Genomic DNA, 16529 nt, shown 5'->3' on the forward strand with positions numbered 1-16529 from the left:
GGGCAGACCCACCCGTATTTTCAATTCATCGTGATTTTAATAGGAAGCTGTCCCGTATTCGACAATTTGGCGCTTCTATTGGGAATATGATTATACTAATTTATATTCGAATATACAATAGCAACCTTATCATTGTTTTTCACATGTATAGAAATTTGTAATAAAATACATAATGCAGTTATAATAAAATATTAATTTTAAGTAATTCAAAGTACGTTAAAATATGAAAATAATCGCCCAATATGTGTTTATTTTAGAAAATACAAGGGAAGCGGTGTTTCCACAGCTTCCATGGACGGACCGCCACTGCACAGTAAATTAGTATTTTAAGCATTGTAAACTCCAAAAAACACCGCAATTCAAGTTTGTTCCAAGTTCAAGCCAGTATTTTACAAGGAATGCAGGAATACTTACAAACATTCAAAATATAATTTACAGAATCAATATAAAGTGTGTTTAAAAAAAAAATATGCTGATCATATTTTCAAAATTAAAGTTACGAATTCTGAACGAATGTTAGACACAACAACGCAAGGTCGACATCAAAGTTGCCATTAAAAAGGTTAATATCATTTTTACTGTTGTATACATACTGTACACACACACACACACAGAGAGAGGGGGGGAGAGATAATAGTTTTTGTGTGTGTGTGTGTGTAACTGATAATATATTAATATATTACTTAAAAATTAGAAAATTTCAAACTTAGTAACCGAATTTCTTCATATAAATAACTTCTAAAAGGACGGTTTTTTTGCATTTTACAAAATTACTCGTCAATCATACGCGATAATAAAAAAATGTCTTTAGCAAAAATTCGAATGACACGGGCAGACTGGCCATAAAGCAGTTGTGGCAAATGCCAGACGGGCAGTGCCAAAATGGGCCTCTGCTATTAGAAACTGCATACACGAAAGTGGTATTTGTTGAAATGTCCAAGTATTATTTAATACTTATAATTCAAATGTAAACACTTATACAAATACTTTTCAGTTCGTTTTATTTTACTGTCCATTCAGACAATTTTTTTGGATTATTAATGTTTGATATCAGTTAAGTGGACCGGAGGTCCTACTGTTTCCAGACTAGGGACGTCCCGATACTGCCAATACAGGTACTGTATCGATATTTATCTTCAGTACAATGTACAGTACTTTTTGACAAGCGTTTATTTAGCCTGAGAGAACATTATCTCTAAATTATGCCTTAGGGTACTACTATGCAGACGCGAGCGAGCGAGAATATGTGGCGAGAAGAGGCGAGACGCAATAAATATCAAAACCTGTCAGATATATGCGAGAACCAGAAATTCGCTCTCGCCAGTGTTATTTCTCGCTTCTCGCTTGTGCATGGTTTTCCTTTGCGAAAACTAAATCGCTCGCTCTAAATTCGCATCTGCATAATCGCACCCTTACCGCGAACAGCGCCAATGGCGGGATTCGATTTGTAATATTTTCTGGTCATAGGTACAAATATGAATGCTTTATTCGTAATTTGTATTAGTTAACTTAAAAATGAAAACAAGTTAAATTTTTAGATTACTTATAAATGAATTTTTCCCCCATACCCGACGTCAGCCTTTTCGCCTGATTCGAAGAGTAAAATAACACGTTTATCATTTGTTTATCGTACTGTTGACGTCGAAGAACTCGTTATACGTTAAATAAAATGGAATGTAGTGGCGTGTGGTTTAAGATACAGTCACAGACAAAGTTTAAACAGTACGTGTTGATACGTGCTTCTTATCCTTAATTACTTATCCTTTTGTCCACTTTGGACGTTTTTATGAACTAGAACTTGTTATACTGAAAGAAGAGAAAAACAGAATTTCCAATTAAAATATATTCATTGTAATGCATATTATTTATTGTCTATTTGTCTTGTCACACAACTATTTGATTTTTAACTAATAATTTCGAACAAAACGTTTATAATTATGAACAGAAAACCCAAGTGCTTTTATCGTTTCGGTATATCACAAATCGTAGTTTAAACTTTGTCTATGACTATATTTTAAACCACACACTTTATTTAACGTATAACGGTTCCTCGACGTTGACAGTACGATAAACAAATAATAAACGTACTATTTTATTCTTGGAATCAAAAGAAAGGCTGACGTTGCGTATAAAAAAAAAATCATTCATTTATAAGTAATCTAAAAATTTAACTTATTTTTCATTTTTAACTAATACAAATTATGAATAAAGCATCATAATTTGTAACTATGACCAGAAAATATCAGTGTTCCACCATTGACGCTGTTCGCCGTAGCGGCATAATTTAGAACTAATGCTCACTCAGGAGCTAGATGCTTGTTACTTTTTGTACTCGATACAGATATCGATACTTTTCCTCGGGTGTCGGATTTGGTATCGTTATATTTTTTCACTGATAGGTAGGATCCGATTGAAATTGATTTTCAGGAGAATCCAAAACCGAAACCGAATTTGGGTTTTAAAGTTAGTTTCGGCCGAAAACAAATCGAATCTTACACTATTTTTGATTAAGCCAAACTTATATAGGAAATACTGAACAAAAAACAACAAATTTATTACATAAAATTTCATTTTCAGAATCTGTATATAGTATGCTTAGATTTCAGATTACTACTAACAAACAACTTGCCAAATATTTGAAAAATTTGTATATACATGTATATTAAAATCTCAAAACAAGTGTTACAGTATAGGTAACATTTCGTTTATATTAGAAACAAGTTTAAATAATTTGTTAATAACTTAAGTAGCATGCTTTATTCTAGTATGTTAAAATTAAAAGTTTCAATATCAAGCCAGTCTGAACAGCAGGAACCGGCAAGATTTCCAATTTCAATACCCTATACGGATACTGGCTGGTATCGATACGTTAGTGGTATTGAGATGCCCCTATGTCAGACTCGATCATATCCCAGGCCACCACTGGAATGGCATGCAGGTATGCTAGTTTTAAACTTCCATTTTTATACTTTAATTTGTAAAAATTTCTAGTGATGTCTTTATTTATAACACAGGATCAAAAATGAGAATCAGAAGTTACTTAACGTAAAATTCACAATTGTTATACAAATACTTATTAACTTCCTAAGACGACGAATGTGTTTGAAAATTTGTGAAATAAAATACAAACAGCATCAAAATGTTGTGAAAATTATATGTATTAAAATAACAAAGCAATTATAGTAGAATTCGCTTATAGTAATAACTGAGACTATCCTGTAATGACGATGTTGTTGATGACCGATTGATAACATCAAGCGGTGTAAGTAAATACGATTATATAATTAGTGAAAACTCAGGTTTTATTGGCCGACCTTATAAAAACATAAAATTAATTAATACATTTTTAAGTTAGTTTATTTATGTATACTTTATCTCCCGTTATTCAGTATCGTCTTTAACAGTAGCTAGTACATATTTGAAGAAAGAAAGACCAACAATTGAGACTACAGTACTGAGAGCAAATAGTAATTAAAAGGAATATATTTAAAGACTACGTGCTACGTTTGATAACGATAGTTGATAAAATAAAGTTATCAGTCACAAGTTGAGATTGTTGGCGCGAAAAGACGGCTTTAAAATGCCTATCTAAAGAAAATAACTACTGTATAATCAAAACTCATTACAATACGAGAAGTTTTATACGTGTATTTTAATCTAAGCGTTTTGATAGCTTGCTGTTGTAACAAAATCCGTGGTTACGATAAGTGAATTCTACTACATTAATTTTACACGTATAATTGTGCATTGTTATGTATCATTTACTTTTTTTTATCGTATGAAGGATGATCATGTAGTTACGTAAGTCACATGATTATCCAGTAGAAAAATTTTAACTATTCTGAAACGAACAACAACTGGCAAAAATATTAGTTATATAATAAAATGTTAACGAAAATAGACTAGTAACATGAATCATATCCAAACAAATTAGAATACAAATAATTTAAGTACCTCTTTAAAAGCCGAACATTTAAAAAAAAAAAAATTCGAATTACCAATTTGTGTCATAAAAATGTATTTCTGAATTCGTTTATTTAAAAATATATCTTACGTTTATTTGTAGGTTTTTGAACATCTTTGGTATTAACTAATTCTTAATTTCTGATTATTTTCGTTAATTGATAAAGTTCGAAATGATTTATGATTTAATCGTGATAACTATATCACGTTTATCATATGTAGTTGTTTCCAGAGGCGCTTGCAGACTACCGGTATAAAAAAAGGGGAGGCACAAGTCATAAAACAGGGCATCGTATGTATGTACATTACGCAAGAAGCTACCTATATATGTATCTTGATTAACGGAGTTATTTAATCCCTTGATGCTACTAGCGAGGTTGAGGCCGAAGTTTTAAACGCGAAAACGTGTACATCGGACGTTCAGCGCCGCTTTCCCGTAAGCTTAGAAGTTTGACAATGGTGTTTGGAAAGTCAGTGGAATCATGCTCGACATTCCAAACACTATTGTCAAACTTCTAGGCTTACAGGAAAGCTGCGCTGAACGTCCGACGTACACGTTTTCGCGTTTAAAACTTCGGCCTTAACATCGCTATCAAATACAGTGGTACTTCGGCACTCGACCGACCAATCATGACCGCTAGAACAAATTTTCGGTTAATAAACAAATATTTTTATTTTGTCATCAGTAAAAAATGTTTTCTATGATAAAAGTGAGTGACTAATTTAAAAATAAAATGAAACCCTAGAACTCCATTGGGGATTAAGTAAAGGGCAACCCGACGACAAAGGGAGGGACGTGCCCTAATATATACGGGCGCACGGGTTGTTTCTCAAACGTCATGAATTAACATTCGAGCACCAAGATCCTCTTTGCCAAAGGATCAATCAATTTTGATTATTTCAATATATTTTACTCATTTAATTTTCGATATATCTGTTCCTCGCAAAATTATAATTACGATATTAACTTTTACACTTGTTGGAAACTTTTAATCTAATAGTTTTAACATAATGTATGCATTTTTAACATTAAAGAATATAGATACCAGTTAACGTAACTATTTAATTGTACGTAAAACATTGAATATCAGCAATGAAATTTAAGTTTTAAGTCAATATCGATAATAGTGACTGATGGCAATATCTAAATTTTAATATCGGCAAGCATTAAATTTAAAAAAAAAAAATGACCTGGAAATTATTGAAAACATTTTGAGTTGACCAAATTAAATTATTACATGAAATCAACAAATCACTATACCCAAATGAAACTAAACTGGATTGAATGACCGGTCATGTGATCAGACAATGACTAATACGTGAGCTGATCTGCCTCAATCGTGATAAATTATCATAGGACTACCTTGAGTAGCCACGCATCACCAAATTTGGAATGCCAGGTTTCAAATAAAAACGGGACGAGACCTTGACAGAGTTTTAAACTTATTCCAAAATTAACGATATCGGATAGAACGTAAGATCATCCGATTCGATTCGACAGTTCTAATGATCAATACGAATAATAAACTTAACATTCGTTTACATTAACCAAAATATTGCTTCTATATATTTACACGAACAACTTTATAATTGCAAAAACTAGCAAATATCAGATATATTATACCCAAAGAAAAGATTTAATATAATTAGAACATTTAATATAAAATTATAAAACAAGCTATCTTAATATATTAACAGTCTATCATTTCCAATAAACTAAACTATCAGACAAGATAGAGATTTGATGAGATAAAATAGGCTTTATTTTCCAAATTTTTTATTACACTAGTTCCTGATCAATTGTAAAAACTCTTGAAACGGGGTGCGGCGACACGCCTAGTCGAGTAGTCATAGCAACGAAATATCCACAATGACGATAATTTTATATCTAGTTAATCATCATTTGAGGTTGAGACTCGTGACACATTAAAAATTAAGCCACCGGTACAAAATATCATCATATATGAAAAGTTTCATAAAAAGTGGGTTAGACCAGTATGCACTAATTTATAAACAGGTACGAAATACATTCAACAAACAAGTTTTTGAAGAGGAAGAAAAGGAAAAAAAGATGAAATTATTCTGGAAAAGTTTTGAAAATATTTTGACTTTCAAAGTTATATTTTACAAAATGCAATCTAAAAACTTAAAAATAAATATAAAAATATAATCCCGAAAATAATTTTAAAGATATCCCCTTTCTTAACCGAATTTATTTAAAACGTGTTGGAAAATTGCTATACCGAAATAAGCGCGATCTTAGTAATTTCATATTCTGCGTATCTCCAGATGTGGAAATGGGAAAACTTGCAATATAAACAGGAACATCGGATATAGGTCAGCAGGGTGCAGGAAGTGGGTCAAATGCGAGTAAGATCTGAAAGGGGTAATGGAATAGAGTCTAAAGAATAGAATTCGACCTCCGATCCCACTTCAAAAGCTTTCGTGTCCTTGAAGATGCGAAACAATCGAATGTCAAATGTCTACCGATTTCAACAATTTCAATTATCTAAACTACTGACCTTGAAACAACCAAATCGTAACCATTCCCTTCAAAACAAAACAGTTTGTTACGATTCATATGTAACAATTTTCACGATACTTGATCTTCATAACACGTAGGTATTCTTAAACACTCGATAAATAAAAACGGTAATCTGAATTAATGAGGGTTGATGACCGTCAATCAAACAGCCGAACTCGGTTAAGGGAAAGAAAGGGGGAACTGATAATCTGCACTACACCCACATAGAGAATTTTCGTCACGAAACTCGTCCATCTTTTAGCAAAAATCGTTATCCGGCAACGCCCTATATAGAGAGGACATTGTTATTTTTAAGGGAGACTAGTTGTCTTTTTTCCCGTTGATATTAACCTTAATGTTTTCCCGATGTATTTGGGTAGTGAAAATTTTAGGTCAAAATAACCTTGACCGCCATAACTCATTTTTAGAATAGTTAAACATTGCATAAAACTAGCGATTAACTTTTTATTACAGAACAACTGATTATAATATGCATAAACGAATGTATTTCATAATGCATAAATAATTTAAAAATATTAAAATGTCTCTGGTAATTTTTTCTGTCTAATGAGCAATACTTACAGCTCTTCCCGCTGCCTTTGAGACAACACCATTTTCATAGTTCACGGTATATGATCAAGAGGTAGTTCAGAAAAGAGATGTGTCTGGAGCAGGAGGAGCAGGAAGTTCACGACACAGTAACCAATTCCAGAACAATGGTCGATAGTGTGACCAGCAGCACTTCAGACTTGCCTCTCAATTTCACCTAGGGAAAAAAATAAAAGTTGAATGTCACAAGATGAGATTAGATGTACTTTAAAGTGGTGTAGCCAATTAAAGAAAATTAGCAAGACAGGTCATCCAATACAAATAAAATTAAAAACAAAAATTATAGTGGCCATTGCCCTTATGGCCTTCATTGATGTCACAAGCAAGAAAAGCTTCCAATAGAGGAGACTTTTGTCTGAACAATAATTCTCGAGTTATCTTTTTATCATGTTGCTTAATGAATGAAGCATAACATGAACTAATTCATTTCATCCATTGCTTGTTAAAAGTTCTTTGTTTCTCTTTCAGTAATGCCTACCAAACTTTACATTTTGAAGTTTAGAAATTATTAAATATAAATTTATAAAATAGTATTTTAAACTAATTAACATAATAAAATAATATTAATACATAACATATTTTATGCAAAACAATCTTCAATCTGCAATTTTATAAAATATTAAATACTTTCAATTTTTATTATATACATTTAGTGTATGTTGTTTTAGGATAATTTCTAAAATACAATAAACATTTTTATGTGTGTAGATTTACCAAAGTTTTACACATACATACAAATTAGTCTGTGTATATATATATATAAACTTATAAACTTTTGAATTTCAGCAAAAATTATATTTTACCCACAATGCAGATAAGAATAGGGAATTTTGTGTTTCAGAAGTAGAATATTTGATGTGTTTGTCATGTCTGTTATTTAAAATATTAGAATAACCAAATTTAATGATAATTATGGAATATGTTATGAAAAATAAATCCTTAATATTCAAAAAACTATGTAAAATTGTAATTTAATGTATGCACACATGTTTATGTTTACTCTTAAATATACTTAAGAACTCTTAAAAACAAGTATAAAGTCTATAAAACAAGTATAGCTTATAAAAGATGTTTTATAAATTACATTTTAATAATTGAAGAGGTTTTTTTCCAAATGCCTGCAACTTATTTTTGCTTATTCTTTGAAAATCTCTCCAATATAGTCAAAAATGATATGATTTTCTACTGTCAATTCCTCCAAATATGACTGTCAGAATTTTCCAGAAATATCTTTTTGTAAACTATAATTGTGCAAATTATTTATTATACATTTACCAATATCTAGTGGCCAGTGAAACAAAGTTTTTAGAAAAGTTACTTATGGCTATTTGGAAAAGAACTCTTCAATTTAAAAAATGTTTAAAATATATATAATCAATATACAATTTATAGGACAAATGCAATATCCATTTTAAAATAAACTTGTTGAGCAAACTGCAAAGTTATATATATATACATTATTAAAATACATGATTAAAAATAAATAAATTTTAGATAAAGCTTTTATGATGAATAATAAATCATCTTACAGAACAAATATTTAAAATATTCACACAATTTATCACTATAATTTAATAAGAGATAATAATATGAATCACTAAATAAAATATTAAAATATTTTCTGACAAATTATATTTAACCCATTAATCTAGTAGATCAGACTATAGAAAGGTTGGTAAATATGCCCAAAGAGGCTTGTTGCATGCCAAAAAATTTCTATCAGCATGCCATATGATTTCATTTATTTCTTACCCATTAAATTTCAATTTATCTTAATTTCAGCCTTTTATTATGGTTTTATATTCAGTTCAGTATGTCATCATCTTTTTCTTAATCAACTTCTTTGCATTTTTTTCTAATTAAAATATATTTTATTTCTTTAAAAATTGTTACTCAAAGTTTAAACCTTTGGCATGTAAAAACATTTTTAAAGATAATTAAGTTACCATATATCACAGACTCAAAAAGGTTTGCCATCTCTGAACTATAACTACAAACTCTCAAACAAGTCCATTAATTATAAATAGTTAAATCTAAACATACAATATGAAAAAAATCTTCATAAAATTTAAATAGTGAAATAAATATTTTTATTTAAAATTTAAATATATAATTTAAATGTAGTTAATCTCTTATGTATTTATCTACATAGCAGCTAAATAATCTGAACACAGTACCATTCATATGATTATTTAAAGTACTATACTATTCAGTATATATTCATAATAATAAAGTTTTTTTTCTATAGAAATAGTGTTTCACATTCTATCCTTTCATCTGATGTTACAGAAAGTATAACCATTCCTTTTATCATGTGTAATGCAAGATACTAATGAAACTTCTATTTGTTATTAATAACTTCAATTCAGATCATTTATAATAATTCTTAGTATTCCCTAGAACAGTTCATTAAAATTTTAAATTAAGAAAAAATTTAAACATAAAAAGTTAATTCATGCAGGATTATTTCTCATCCAATGAATTTTATAAATATGGATTAATTTGTAGTAATTAAATAAGAGTGAATGAAAATCAATACCCCTGAAATTAAAATTTTATTGAAAAAATTAATGTAACTAATTTTAACACAATAGCAATTTCATATATAAGCAACAATGGATACAATTTTACACTCAAGTACACACAATACATTAACCAATCTTATTTTTGAGGGCATTGCAAGCATAACTTTTTTAAAAAATTGTGTAATGTGAAATATTTTATTCTAAATAAATACAAATTAAAGAAACATTACATAAAATAAGTTTTGCATTTTAATATTTTTGTGCTTTAAATTTATCTATGTCTTTTGACTTTCTAAATAAAATTTTAATAAAAATAAAAACTGTCTTTAAATTTATTACTGGAAAATATACAACCTTTTCTTAATATCATGCCAAAATAAATAAAAATAATTTGAAATGTCTTCTTAATATGGCAGATTGTAAAAGATTGCTTTTTTTTAAAATTGAGCCAAAGCTGTTCTCAAAAATTGAATGGCCAGAAGTTTTTGGACTGTAGTAACAATCTATAAAAACATAAATTCAAAAACAGGAGTCTATTTCTAACATAAAATTAATAATGCTAAATCTGATAAAGATTATCCCAATGACCTTAATCTAATTTTCAGAGGTTAAGCAAGTACTAACTTAAGTGTTAAAGATGAGGGAAAAATTCAAATTACAAACTATTGAGCAAAGCTAGCCATGCATTAAATTTATTTCAAAGTTAAACAAAAACAGTCAAGAAATGATCATTATTTTTATCTTCACAGTAAACACAATGTTTATATAACTCTCAATATACCAGGTGGACCAGCTTTGTATTCGAGACAAATGATCATAGTTGTTTAAATAGCAAATGATTATAAATAGCATATTATATGAGTGGACTGTACTTTATGTATTCATACAACAAGATCTGTTTTGTGTATTTAGTAAGGCAACAGTATTCCAAAGCACATCAGACATTATCTTTTTGTGCAAGCACAATGCTAAAAATATTCATTTCTTAGTTTTGTTATTTCAAAACAAAAGTTATTCTGTGCATAACAGACTTTGAACTATTAGTCTGTAAGCTAAATTTTCTCTGTCTTTAACAGTTACAAAAGTAATGATTTTGGAAATTAGGTTAAATAATTAATGGATTCAATATTAATTTAATACGAATTCAAAGTGTTTATGTTTATATTTCTACAAAAGTTATTAGAGTCCAAAATGATTTTTGATCCAAACTTTTTTTCTGAAGATAAATTCTAGTAATTAAAAATGTCAACTTTCATTTTAATTAGCAGAAATCTATGATGATTAAAATTCATGTAACATTTTTATATATAACTTCATTAAATGGTACGAATAAAGGTATGGGAAACAAACCAATCCAGAATATCCTACAAAATATTCAGTCTGGTCTGAAGATTCATATCACATTATAATAGAAAAAATATTTATATTTAGTTAAATGAAAAAAAAAAAATAATGTATTGCATTAAATTCAGATAGTTAATTTATTACACTGTTATCTAACCTTACTATTTTAATAACTGCTTATACAATCAAAATGTTAAGTGAAAAATTTAGCCCATAAATTAATAAAATTAAATTGTCACTAATGATTGTTTTAAGATATTTGTATATTCAATAACAGAAAAGTAATTTTTGCAAAATTGAGCTTTATTAAGTTATTTTTACATAAAAAACAACTGTAATGACCACCAGATGTGTGTAACCAATATGTGCTGGTTGATTGAGTGATTATATCTTGAATCTATTTGTTTTATATTATTGAGAAGTTGAATATTATTTGTTCAGAGTTTCTTTTGTAGAGTTCTTTTATTTTAATTAGGTTAATGCTAATTCTACATAGAGATTATTCTTACTCTAAATTCACTAAATTTAAAACAAATTATTATAATAACAAAATATTCTTTTAAAACATTCAAATTATTTACAATCATTTGAAAAATTTTTTCTAAACAATCATATTTTGTAGCTTTTTTAATTACATATTCAATAATTGTATATCTAGAAAATCCAGTACTGACAAATAGCTAGTAATGATTTTTTTAATGCTAATGCAAACTGTCCTTTTTGTTTTGATAGTGACAATCAAGTGTAAACCAGTAAGTTTAAAATGTGAACTTAGATTCAGCAAAAACATATTTTATCTTCAAAATCATGAATTAATTGAAATGGCATTCATTTTCTATATCTTAGTTGAATTTATAATGTTAGGAGAAAACATTAATCTTTTCATTCTCATTTAAAAATAATTTGAATTTATTTTTATAAAGTAAAATCACTGACAAATTTGAAAATCTAGATCATCATCTAAAAGAAAACTAATTACTATTTTAAAGTTCTGTGTTATTCCAACATATTGTTATTTTTCAACTTATTAATAATTCATTCAAAGTTGAGATAATGAGGAAGTATGACTACATTTAATTGTATAGTGAATCAAAACTTTTATGTATCTGTACATAAATACAGTACTGGGCCATATATCTGACAAGCTTGGGATCAGAAATGATCCTAAGCTTGTCAGAGTTTCTGGTTTTTTGGATATTGACTCTAGCAGTCACATTGAAACTGGTGTGATGCAATGTGTGTGCCACAAAAATCAAAAGAAAGGGTCATGTAATGGATTAGTCTGCCAAATTCAAAACTAACCAGTTTCAAAAATACAGAAGAATCTTGTTTTAATGGATTTCTCGGGCTTCCAAAAATCATCCATTGTTCTGAGAATCCATTATATCATGAACAACAAATTTCCTGCACACTCAGAAAAATATGTTATTCAAAAAAATTTGTTTTTTAACCCCTATATGTAAGAAATATTAGTACTTGAAATTATTTAGTCACTTAAGATCTCTGTTCATTATCCTATAAAAATGTATGTTTGTAATGTACAGGTACGTTATGCCATATGTGTGTAAGACAATGATGATGAAAACTGTACATACTGTAAGCATAAAGAGAAGCAATTTATATATACTCATCAGCACTTTGCTTGACTTCACGATTTGTTAAAAAATTCGTTCACCTTGGTTTCTTTTGATGTATTCAATAGACAGAAAATTGACAACACTGCTTAATATTAGTAATGTCATGCCCAGTACAACCTGTTTGTTCATGCTGAAACTCATCAGGAAGGTCTTTGTGACTTGGAAATACTTGATGGCCTCACTAAATTTTGGCACTACACTTGGATCAGTGAGCATTCACTAGGTGACTCCTCAATCATATCAGCTAACTGACTCTTTGTACAATTCTTCAATTGTACATATCCCAAATGTAACAATTGCATCATCAAACACTACAAATTTCCAGAAACACCCAAATATTAACTAAATGTTGAAAAAATGCAAAGTTTACAATAAATTTTGAATAAAAAAAAATCCATTAATCTGTGTAACAGATCTGATAAAAGAAGATAAAATTACATTAATTAATTTAACTGGGAAAAAAATCTGTTATTCCATGATCTATTAAAACAAGATTCTACTGTAGCCGATTTTTCTGAGAATTCTGGATTTATGAAAGCCAGATATTTGGTCGAATACTATATCAAATACTTCTTAAAATATAAAAAAATATTTTTAAGAAAAACTAAACCTAAGATGAGAATTCAAACATTTAAGACATAAGATTCATATTTTGTTCTGATCAAAACAGTTTGATAAAAACTTAATAAGGTAACAATTCAATATAATAAAAAATCATCTTATTTCTATAAATCTAGAAAATAACAACAGTTAATAAGATTGAAAAAATGCTAAACAACATTTTATGAAAGTTACCTCTGAAAGTCAAAAAATATACATATAGCACAAAAATATTCCAGTTAAAGATTTAAAATATTTGTATATTATTGGTTCTAGAAAAAGGTATATACCTTAACCTTGACATGTGTTTTATTAAAAAGATCTTCTGAATCTAATATTTTAATTTGTTCATGAAAATAACCATTTGTTAATGCATTTAATGTGCATTAAAGCATAAGATATTAAAAGAATTTTCTTAAAATCAATTATTCTTTTCAATCTATTAATATTAGGCTATATTGATCAGAATATTCAAGACTTTTGATAAACCTAAAATAGTGACATATCTAATGGAACAATGTTTTTATAACTTTGATTCTAATAATATTTTTCATTCATATGGCAACTGATTTTATTTTAAGAAATGCCTTCACAAAAATTAATCCAACTTTAGTTATTAAATTCAAGATAATAAAAGGGCAGATTTAATGTCAACAATACATGAAATAGTTATTGAAAACAATGTATAATACCAATCCGTTAACATCTTGTAACATAAAATTAGTCAGTATTAAAAATTATAGAATTTCAAACAGCTTTTATATTTTTTATAGAATAAACTTCATTTTGATTGAGTAAAAAATTTTATAAACTATAACATGCAAATCAATAAACTTTGAATAGTAGCATATAATATTTAAAATCTTCAGGAATTTTCACTGACTTATTTTTAAAATTTAGCAAAAATATTTGAAAAAACATTTCTATGTATATTCTAATTTATAAAATATTTATTATTTAATTTCAATAGCTAATAGTATTTAAATTTCAAAGACACGCTAAATAATGGCAATTTTTTTTTGTTTGACTAGTATTACTTCCATCTTAAAATAAGTTGTTCTTTAATATTACCGATGATATTTACTCTTATCAGAGTTTATATGCGGTATGCAGAATTTCCAAGATTTCAATACAATTTACAGACTGGGTCAAAATAAATTTTACAATCATTTTGTAAAATTATAATTTTTATTTCTGATATCATTATATGAACATAATTCTCTTAATTTTATAAAATGTTTATTTTTTATATAAATGTGTCTTGGTAAAGACAAAAATATACACAAATTAAAATACTTTTAAGTATTATCGAAGTGTGCACGTGTTGTATATTATCAAACACTTTTTGATGAAAATTATTGCATTATTTCTATAAATACTAGGAAATGTAATATTAAGTTTAAAAAATATTTCCAATCTTCTGTTGACTAGATCATTACTTTCTCACAAAGTTTCTCGAATAGTTAAATCCACTTTTTAATTCAACCATCCATTTTATATTCAGTAACATTATTCTTTCATTTGATTATTTCATAAATAATTTTTAAAATATCACTTAAATGTCATTCTCATATGATGTTCAGTACAATATCCAAAGTTTAACTAAAGTTTTTACACAAATCACTTTGTTAAATGTAATTTCTGAAAATAAGAGTAAACCTTGGATTTCAGTTTAAGAAACTAATTCTAAATCACACTGAAGATCATCATAGAAAATTTGGTAAAAATCTTCTTCATTTCATTATACTTATAATTTCCTCAATTATTCTCCACGTAAGAAGAATATTTTTAAGTTTAATGTCTGAACCATATTAAAAGTTATGATCTATAATGGTATCAATATAATTTAAAATAATAATTTATTGTTTTGCAAGTGTATCCAATCATATTTTAAAGAATTTTTATATATCTAAGTATTCTCCTAAACTTTCTTGGATACATTGAAGAAATTATCACAACAGAAACTTCATTTTCTAACAAATTTTTAATAGTTTAAATCCTTATAATATTCATATTCTTTGATAATTCAAAAAAACTTAAAATAGGGAATGTTTGTAATTGTTTAAAACTAAAACATTATGGCATTTATCAAACATATCAGATATTCTCCGTAACGAATGCCTGCAATTTATTGATTCTTCGCTCCGATAGTTTATATCTTAACTCAGTTTTAGTTACATTTTAATTAACAATCTTCAAATTACATTAAAACTACCTTTATCCATAACCAATAATTTCAATATACAAATTAAAGTAAGAAAATACTTTATATTTACAAAATTTAAGTTAGTATTAAATATTTGCACTGTTGAAGTAACTAATTAAACTTTGTAATTACAGTAATTCTGAATTAATTTATATTTTTATCAAAAGGATAATTAGGAAATCAATTTATAGAAGAAATGTATTAAGTTTTAACTGATATACATTGAAAAATTGAAAATGAATATCTACATCGCTCATCCTATCGAAATTCTTTCTAAAAAAACTTAATTTATGGTTTAAAATCTTTTACGCATCATTTACTATTTCCAATTAAAAAAATAAATATGGAAATTGATTAGATAAGCAAAGTATAATGCAATTGGCATGGTATACGGGAAGACAAAGCCAGAAAATATGTCATTTCGAAAATTTCACGAGTCGTTATCTTTCATTTATTTGGCGCAACAGATCGTTGTTTCCATATTAATTACATTAAAGCTTGATTTCAGCAGACAACTAGAATTCCGACGCCATTTTCGCGAATATTAACGACGACATCGCTCGCTAGCTAGCTTATTACGATATAAATTATCTTAATATAAACTGTAATAGACGTTTCGTAAGCTTTTCAAAACTATATTATCCATTTTAAAAGAGAAGAATCGAGACTCACCATTAATTAACTTCCCGACGGCGTAGCCACAACTCTTTACCCAAACACACATATACTAATGACGTCATAATACTTTATGCCAGATCTCGTCGTCGGCGTGATTCGGCAGAGTCCGGATCAACGTCATAATCAGCTGTAAAAAAAATAAACAACGTAATTTGGACGAGATAAATTGAAATTAATCATTTTTGTTTGAGATAAAACGTCAATAAGATAAAATATCAATAAGAAAATTAGTTATTTCTGCTTTAAAAACTTTAATTTCCTATTTAGCACTTATAAAAATTAATTTATATGGAAAACGATCTTCAAACTAGAACCGCATTTTCTTTGAATATTTGCCTTATTTTTTATTATTATTATATTATTTATTACTCACTTTTGTAGGCAGATAAAAAAATAAATGAATAATTGAATTTACTCGAAAAATTATGCAATAAATCTCATTA

At 27.7% G+C, this 16529-nt stretch overlaps 1 protein-coding gene across 1 annotated transcript in view; it reads right to left on the reverse strand.

The window, feature by feature from the left end:
• The window catches only part of LOC136980306 (lissencephaly-1 homolog), a 50608-nt gene extending 34431 nt beyond the window's left edge, over window positions 1–16177 (reverse strand). The window contains exons 1-2 of the mRNA XM_067276397.1: window positions 16081–16177; window positions 7070–7253 (exon numbers count right to left, since the gene is read on the reverse strand). Of these exons, the coding sequence (XP_067132498.1) occupies window positions 7070–7107 (38 nt within the window). The 5' untranslated portion in view covers window positions 7108–7253; window positions 16081–16177. The remainder of the gene's footprint in view (window positions 1–7069; window positions 7254–16080) is intronic.
• Window positions 16178–16529: the final 352 nt, after the last annotated feature.

This window comes from Centruroides vittatus, unplaced genomic scaffold (genome assembly GCF_030686945.1).
Source record: "Centruroides vittatus isolate TY-2023 unplaced genomic scaffold, ASM3068694v2 contig_689, whole genome shotgun sequence".
NCBI classification, from domain to species: domain Eukaryota; kingdom Metazoa; phylum Arthropoda; class Arachnida; order Scorpiones; family Buthidae; genus Centruroides; species Centruroides vittatus.